At 43.2% G+C, this 8,502-nt stretch overlaps 1 protein-coding gene across 1 annotated transcript; it reads left to right on the top strand.

The window, feature by feature from the left end:
- The first annotated feature begins 6,276 nt into the window (after positions 1–6,276).
- On the top strand, positions 6,277–7,670 carry LOC108022281 (probable isocitrate dehydrogenase [NAD] subunit alpha, mitochondrial). The gene has a single exon (XM_017091140.3). The coding sequence runs from the start codon at positions 6,353–6,355 to the stop codon at positions 7,550–7,552; it is 1,200 nt and encodes a 399-aa protein (XP_016946629.1). The 5' UTR covers positions 6,277–6,352; the 3' UTR covers positions 7,553–7,670.
- Positions 7,671–8,502: the final 832 nt, after the last annotated feature.

Genomic DNA, 8,502 nt, shown 5'->3' with positions numbered 1-8,502 from the left:
CTGCGTTATAAACTGTCAACTGTCCAAAGTCTTCATTTTCCACCCAAACTAAATAAGTATTTTGGGCGAATCAATAAAAGTTACGGACCAAGAAAGGAATGTCATACCTTGTTGAACTCGTAATCAAATTCGCAAGCAATTGGCATTCACAAGTAAAAATTTTTATATCTGACAAATTTTTACAAAAAATTGCGATGGTAACCCTAGTAAAATTTGTAGTTTGCCTTAATTTGTATTTTTTTTAATCAGCCAGAAAACGACTGTAACAAACTATGTAGCCTATAAGCTGTGTAAAACGGTGCGTCTTTTTGATGTCGGACCATTTTTGACCAAGTTACAACCAAAACGGTGAAAGAAAAACATGGGTTTTCGGGCAAAAAGTAAAAATCCCCAATTACACCATAAAAAATCAGTAAGCACCAGAAAAAAAACAAAGTAATGGCCCAAAAAAGGCATGTAATATCTTGTTGAACTCGTAATAAAATCCTCTATCATTGGCACTTCCTCCTAAAAAATTTAATTTTTTGAAATTTTTTGCAAAAAAAATCGATGCTACCCCTTGTAAAAAAGTAAAAATTTGAGATTTTTTTTTTTTTGGAATCAGCCAAAAAATTATGGCAATCAATTAATCAGCTTTTAAGCTGTCCAAAATAGTACGTCTTTTAGGTTTCGAACCATTTTTGAGCAAGTTACAGCAAAAGAGGTCAGAGGAAAATATTGGTTTTTGACCAAAAAAACAAAAAGTGTTTATTTTCCTCGCAACAAAATAGTATTTTAGGGAAAATAATAAAATTGTCCAAAATAGGAATATTATACCAAGCTAAACTTGTAAAACAATTTTTAATCAATTGGCATTAACGAGCAAAAAATCTTATTTTTGACCCTTTTCCGCAGGGAAAGGCGACGCTATGATGCGATGTAGGGAAATGCAAACTTGCCCTCAATTTTTCTACGATTAGTTAAGGTCTGTTAAGTTTCCTTTTGAATTTCAACGTTGTAAATTAGCTGAGTAAAGTCCTGAGACTAAAGGACTGATCGCTTTAAGCAGCAGAAAACTTAAGGTAAGTATCCCCATCCCTTTCTGGCCAACATTTTCTTGAAGCAAATTTTATATACTCATTTTTATTTCAAGCCAATTAAAGTAATAACTTCCAGGTTTTTAAAAATATTTTATGAATACGGCAGCATGAGTTACTGTCTCTCTCTTTCTTTATGGATCTTTTTCGATTTCGACGTAAGTTCGAAAGTTCAAACGGCAGCCATACTGCTTTTCTCTCTCTTTTTCGATTTCGAAAACACGCCATTTTACTTTTTGCTCTCTGTTTCGATTTCGAAAAAACGCCATTTTACCTTTTGCTCTCTGTTTCGATTTCGAAAAAAATGGCAGTTTCTTTTTTGGAAATTCTCTTGGGGCGGAAAATAGGTTTTAAAATAAGTTTTCCTCGTAACCCGACTGAAAGCGGGCTCCAAACTTAAGGTCATACTGAAAGTTTTCAGTATAAATAGCGAAACTCTTCAAGCAAATGATTTTCATGGCTCTTATTTCACCTTTAAAGTGTTCCCAACGCAATTGCCGAAACAAAGTTGATTTGTCGGGACACTTTTGGCCCCGTCGGGCTGCATGATTTATTATATTGTCCGGGGCGAGTGCGGATGCGATGGTAATCCGGTGGGTTAAGACCCAGCAGCCGGCTTCCACTTCCTCCTCCAGATCCGCATCCGCATCCCCATCCTCATTCCCATCCCCATCCTCATCCCCATCCCCATCCTCCTTCCCCTCCAATGGACAATGCAGCCGGGTATCGAGGTGCAAACGAAACGAGAATGAATTATACGGGTTTGTATGGAATCAATTTATGTGAGCTGAGCTGCGGCACCTCCTGGGTGAAATATCCTCGATCCCGCCGAGGTCCTCGTCCGTTTCCACGTTCTGTCACCGTTTTCGCTGAGATATGCAAGGCACACAGAATGGCGCAGAGAAATGGCAGCAAAAAGAGCAGTTCTTTAAGAACTTAATTAACTTTTTGTTTCTGTGTTATTGCCGCCCGGGCGTGCGACGTGCATGGGGAGCGCAAAAATATACATATATCCCACAACATTTAACTGTCACATTGTGCGACTTTTTACGCTTCGGCAGACGCATAAACAAACCGCATTGCGTGCAAAAATATTCCCAATATTGTGACTGGAATACTGTCGAAGTATTTTAAATACACATGTAGATGCACTGGGCTCCTGCGGCTTTTGTGCATTTTAATTGCAATTATTCAGCAGCCGAGAAGCAGCCGAGGACATTTAATAGTAGGCCTGCGACAGCTGCAGTTCAGTTTAGTTTTGGCAATTATTCAGAAAGCTGCAAACACCATTCCATCATTGCAACCCAAAGAGCTGTCAGCTATCTGTTTACTGGCTTACGATTTATTTATTTGCGAACTGCTAATCAATCCAATGACACTGGCAAATATTTGTCTGCACGCAGCTCTTGGGTTGATTAAAAATGTTTATTTAATTGAGACGACGATGCAAGTCCGCAACCTCCACCTTGCGAGCTTATGCGTTTCTGCGGGCAGCCACAAAGGGACTCAATGTTGTGAGGTGATTGGCATGTAAATGATGTGGCCCACCACAAACGAGGCTTTCGATAAATATTTTTAATCACTCTATAATTGATTTACTTGGTCGGACAGACACTTTGCAATTAAGCGCCTAATTAATCAATGAATTCCTGGGCAGCCAAACAATTTGTGAAATGTTCTAAACTTGTTGTGATTGTTATAAATCATTAGGACCTGCCTTAAATCATAAGAGCCAAGTATTAAACGTCCTGTTTGCTTATTTCGCTTATAAATTTGTATTAAAAGTACACGTTTTATGGTTATTTTGTATTTGCATGTTTGCATTAATGCCAAGCCAGTGCTATAAATAAATACATATTGGACATGTTTGGCGCTCAAATGCTCAATTATTATTTCACCGGCGACCCACAAAAAGCCCGGGTCTTGATTATTCTTTTGCCAGCCATAAATAATCGACTGTTGCCGGGAGTAAGCCCGCTATAGCCATCGTTTCTCTTGATCCTGCACCGATAGAAAAGAGATAAGAAATTAAACTCGATTGTTTGAAATATCCTATTAATTATAAGTGTGACAAAGTTTAAAAAGTGATTATTTATTAAGAATTCCGAGTTTTTAATTAATAACGTCTTTTTCTCGCTCTTTTTCGATTTCGACGTAAGATCGAAAGGTCGCCATCTTGCTTTTTGCTCTCTTCTTCGATTTCGAAAACACGCCATCTTGCCTGTAGATCTCTTTGTTTCGATTTCGAACAGACGCCATTTTTCTTTCCGCTCTCTTTTTCGACCTCGAAAGGCAGCCATCGTTAAGACGCCATCTTGCCTTCAACTCTCTTTTTCGCACTCGAAATAATCTAAAAGAGTTGCCAGATAGATTTTCGCCATTTCGTTCAATTTCAAATTTAAATTTTGAAATGTTTTCGGAAGAGAAGAAAATGAAAAAACTAATTTCCAATATCAGCTTTAATAATTCAACGGTCTACATTGTGGAAATTGACATTTAACTTCATATTTTTTACCTGTGTGTGCATCAGGTGCGTGAGCTGAAAATTCCTCTTCCGTTTATACCCATTTTTTACGTCTGAGCCACGGACTCCAATTGATGGCCAAAACAGGTGCTGGGATTCACACGCTTTTACCTGGGCAACCGCACCTCTATAAGGTGCCGAAGAAACAAAGGGCAACAATAGAAATGCAAATTCTGATTCCAGCCGGATGCCACCGGATCTGCTGATGGTAACCCGGGGCAACTCGGAGTCTTCGGGAGTCGATAGCCTGACTCTGGACGGGATCCGGGGATGAGGCCAGAACAAACGAAGCGTAAGCCATCAGGAGGCGGGCAGTCCGAGTATGTAAATATTGACCGAGACAATCAAATATGCAACAGTATTTCTCCGATTTTTCTTTCCTCTTATTTCTGCTGCCGTCTTCAATTTCCAACTCTCATTGACAAAAGGGTTGCACGTCCCTTGACTACATAAACAACCAAATCTGTCCGTCCGGTGATTTGGGTGTGAAAACCTCTTCTTTTCTGCTGCCGCTTATTTTTTGGCAAGAGTTGTTTTGGCCCCTGGCCCTTGCGAGCCCTTAAATCAACATGTAGCCCCTAGAAATGATAAACTGGGCTTGCATTATTCATGAGCGCAGGGCAGGGCTAATGAAAATCAGCGGATCATAACTGCTCATTCCAGCATTTACCCCGGCAACCTTCATAAGCAGCAGATGGCTCTATACAACAATATAGTAGCGCTTGCCTTTGACTGAAAAAGAGAAAGTAATCCCGTGCTTTCATGCTTGAACCGCAGATCGGCTTTCATGTGTGAGTGGCCCGATGTGGACTTCAATGAGTTCGCCGTTGCTGAAAAGTAATTCACTTAGGGGCGGATTCCTGCCAGCGTCCTTCGTCAAGTGCATCCGCACATATCTCTACACTGGCTCGAATTATGTATGCACTCCAGAGAGCACACAACTTGTAAATAAGCCATGCATTTATATTGTTTTCCCCTTCCCGCCAAAGGACGTGTGTTATTCTTGTATTACTTGCAGCATCTTTAAACGCTTTCTAAGTGCAGGCACTTGGTTGAGCTCCTGGGCCTCATTGAAGGTCGGTTTCAGACACTTTCAGTGCACACTTGACAAAATTTGAGCCCACTTTCCTTATGCAAAAGGCTTAGTTATTTGTTAGATAAAACTACAAGTGAACAAGATTAATTATAATTAAATGACAACCAAGTATCCGTGTTTAAAAATGAATTTCTCATAAAATATAAGTTTTATAAGGAGTTAGATAAAGTGAAAGTTACTCAAGCAAGTTTAATGCGATTTCTGCACTTCAGAACATTTAACAACAATACCCTTTTCTCTTTAAGGCATTAAATGAATCACAAATCATCATTGTGGGGCCCCTAAAAGGGTCCTGTAAATATCAATAAAATCTAAACAAAGAGACTGGCAGTTAGACAGGTCCCTGAATTGAATATGCCAATCAAAAAGTCACCTTTCAAGGTGCCGTCCCCACTGCCATCACCTTGGCTCAGCTTTCAATTTGCCGAACAGGGAACAATGAAGTGGGGTTAATAATAGTTTGGGCCCACACATTGTAAGTCTGCGCTTGGCCAGTGTTTACACAAACTTTCCTAAGTTTTGGCCATCCATGGCACCGACTTTGTTGGCGAAGTGCACTCTGTTGGTTTTTATGTGCAGGAAGTTGTCAATATAGAGGCCATGCGCGATAAAATATGATGCTAAAGCACGGGATGGCAGGCAAACATTCAAGGGAATCGCTTTTTTCTCCGATATCTGTAAGATACTACAGGGTACTTCAAGGACTCACTGCTCGGCGCCGTAAAAGTGAATCGAAGATGTCGTAAAACCAGGATGCATTGTTTTCGCTGATTACCAGACTGCAGAAAATCATGGGGAAAACGTCATTTATAAGTCTTAAATGGCAATCAGCCGGGGGCGAAATAATTACTGAATATTTATAACGCCCGTCATCGCGGTTCCCTGTGGTCTGCTCTTAATGGTCGTCGATTTTAATGCTCTCCCACGCCCCCGGTTGAAAAATCACTGCCGCTGGACTCATAATTGCCACGCCCCCCTGGGCGGGCGGGGGCGTTTGGACATTTGTCTGTCGCCAGCAGTCGCCATTTGGTTTTTGGCCCCACAGCCGTTGACAAGCCATTTGTCACATTTACACAGCCGCAGGCGGAGGCTCATGCCTGGACTTCACCTGGATGTCTTGTTGTCCGGGAACCACGTTAAAGCAGGCCTGCGACTTTTGAAATTTTGAAATCCCCCTGGTGACCCAGTTGGGGCCATTGCCAAGACATGTTCCGTGGGGATTTATGAGCAGGCAATTGAAACCCTGCCAAATCAATTTGCGGCCAACTGTTTTTGGGGTTGGTTGCGCCCAAGGATAATCAAAAAAATAGGGAATCTCGGTTTCACCCTTGGGCTAGGTGGTTTTTAGTAGGCAGGAAAGAGCCTAACAATTTAATTTTAAGATTAAATCGTCTCTAAATGGTCTTTAAGTGTTTCGAAAAATGGAACATTTTGTTAAGACAACCTTGCGTATACGTGATAAAATGTTAACCTTAACCACAGACCTTTAAAAGTATTTTTATTAAAGTATTTACTTTGGTTACTTTAATTGTCTCAATGCTTACCGTTTTATTACTGAATCATTTCCTTATAAATATAGACCGGCCTACCGAACACTAGCCCAAGCAAACACATCCTTTCCTTTCAAAACTCTTATTTTGGGCCAAATTTTCAAAAATGAACACCTTGCGGAAAGTGAACAACCTGGTTTGCCTAAGATCTTTAAGGCGTCAGGTTTGTCGCCTGTATTCCGGTAAGGATCAGAAGGCAAAACCCCAGGACAAGCCGAAAGCGCAGGAGAAACCAAAAGGCCAGGAAAAGCCCAAGGAAAAGCCCGGGGAAAAGCCCGTAGGAAAAACGAAAGGCAAGGGAGCGGGTGATCCTGGCAAGAAAACCGCCAAGGTGACCATGATCAATGGCGAGGGCGTGGGTCCCGAGTTGATGAGTGCGGTCCAGGAGGTCATGTGTGCCGTGAAGGCCCCCATTGAGTGGGACATAATCGAGGAGTACATGGCTCCGGACAGTGAAGATATCTCCTCAGCGGTTCTGGAGTCCTTGCGCGCCAACAAGGTGGGCATCAAGGGTCCCGTGGACAGTCGCCACTGGCAGCGCCAGATCCGCAAGCAGTTCTCCCAGTTCGCCTACGTGTCCCTGTGCTCCAACATCCCGGGGCTGGACACGCCCTACGGCGACTTCGATGTGGTGATCATCAGGGACCAGATGGAGGGAGACTACTCGGGCATAGAGCACTCCGTGGTTCCCGGGGTAATGCAGACCATTAAAGTGAGCACCACGGAAGGCGCTTCTAGGATTGCGGAGTTCGTCTTCGACTATGCGGTGAAACATCAGCGGAAGAAGATCACGGTGGCCCACAAGGCCAACATCATGCGGATGACGGACGGCAACTTCCTGGAGGCCATGCGCGCCGAGGCGGAGAAGCATGTGGAGAAGATTCGGTTTGAGGAGCGCTACCTGGACACCTGCATCCTGAACATCCTGACGAAGCCGCACAGGGTCGATGTCCTGGTGTCATCCAGCATGTATGGCGACGTGATGAGGGTTCTGGCGGGCGGGATGATGGGAGTGCCGGGCATAAGTCCCGGTTACTCCGTGAGTTCCCTGGGAACCGTCTTCGACTCCCGCATGAAGGCGTGCCACGCCCTGGCCGGCAAGGACCAGGCCAATCCCACGGGACCCCTGCTCTGTGCCGCCCTGATGCTGCGCCACCTGAAGATGGACCAGCAGGCGGACCAGGTGGACTGCGCCGTGCGCACTGTCTACAAGGACAGCGACATTCGCACCCCGGATGTGGGCGGCAAGGCCAAGTGCTCCGAGTTCGTCAAGGCCGTCGTCGGCTGTCTCGATAAGGCGGGGTAAAGGGCTCGGCAGGATGGACTTTGTGTCCTGAAACAGTAAGGACTTTCTGCAATGGTATTACATGTCTCGAAATTAATAAATACAAACAAATCAGCTAATAAATATGTACTTAAAGCCTATAATTTGTATCTTATGAATGCTATTTTATTAACCTTTTTGAGGGGAACTCTAGAAACTGTAAGTTTTGTAGATTTGGAAAACAATTACAATATTAAAATAAGAACACTAAAATAATACTCATATTAAGCAATTCAATATTTATGATATAGAAATTGGGAAAAGATTTAAATATTACTTATTACTTACTATAAATAGTGCTGGGTCTTAGAAAATAAAGAAAGGACAGTAACCAAACAATATGCTAAGCTCTATTTATTTTTTGGGATCTTTAAATAATGTTAACGATAAAGTTAATGAATGTTGAAGCAGAACGACGATGAGCTGCATTTTCTCAGTGTAATTTAATGGGCACATACATTGTGACAACTGGCTCTCCTTGGCGGCAAACTATCGGCGAACTAAACACATTTATAATATGTAATTACCTCGCATTTAATTCACTCGCTTCGCTGGGGTCATAAAAGTCGCAATTCGCTCGGCTATCGCTCTGCCGGTCGCAGTCGTATATTTATATAGCCCCGTGCTCCCAGGTCCTTCGGTGCTCGGTTCTGGGTACCCAGTTTCCAGCTGCCGGCTCCAGATCTCTGGTGCTAGCAGTGCATTTCGGCAGATTTATGGCCGTCCGGCTTTAACCGCCGCAGATGCCAGCTGCAGCTTCCTCGCCTTGCCGCTTTTTCGGCTCTTAATTAAGTTGCATTTCGAGTCCTGCCACGTGGGGCGCCGAAGGACGCGGTGGGGAGCGCGGTCATGGTGCACTCTCCGATAATAAAAGCACATGTTGACATCTGCCCACAGTGTCAGGCGGCCATTATGCACCTATTCGCCGTTTT

This window comes from Drosophila biarmipes, chromosome 2R (genome assembly GCF_025231255.1).
Source record: "Drosophila biarmipes strain raj3 chromosome 2R, RU_DBia_V1.1, whole genome shotgun sequence".
In the NCBI taxonomy this organism is placed as follows: domain Eukaryota; kingdom Metazoa; phylum Arthropoda; class Insecta; order Diptera; family Drosophilidae; genus Drosophila; species Drosophila biarmipes.
This window is presented reverse-complemented; position numbering and strand designations above follow the sequence as displayed.

What these genes read in the sequence shown, in the direction of transcription:
- LOC108022281 (XM_017091140.3), top strand. Translation starts at nt 6,353, where the DNA reads ATGAACACCTTGCGGAAAGTGAACAACCTGGTTTGCCTAAGATCTTTA.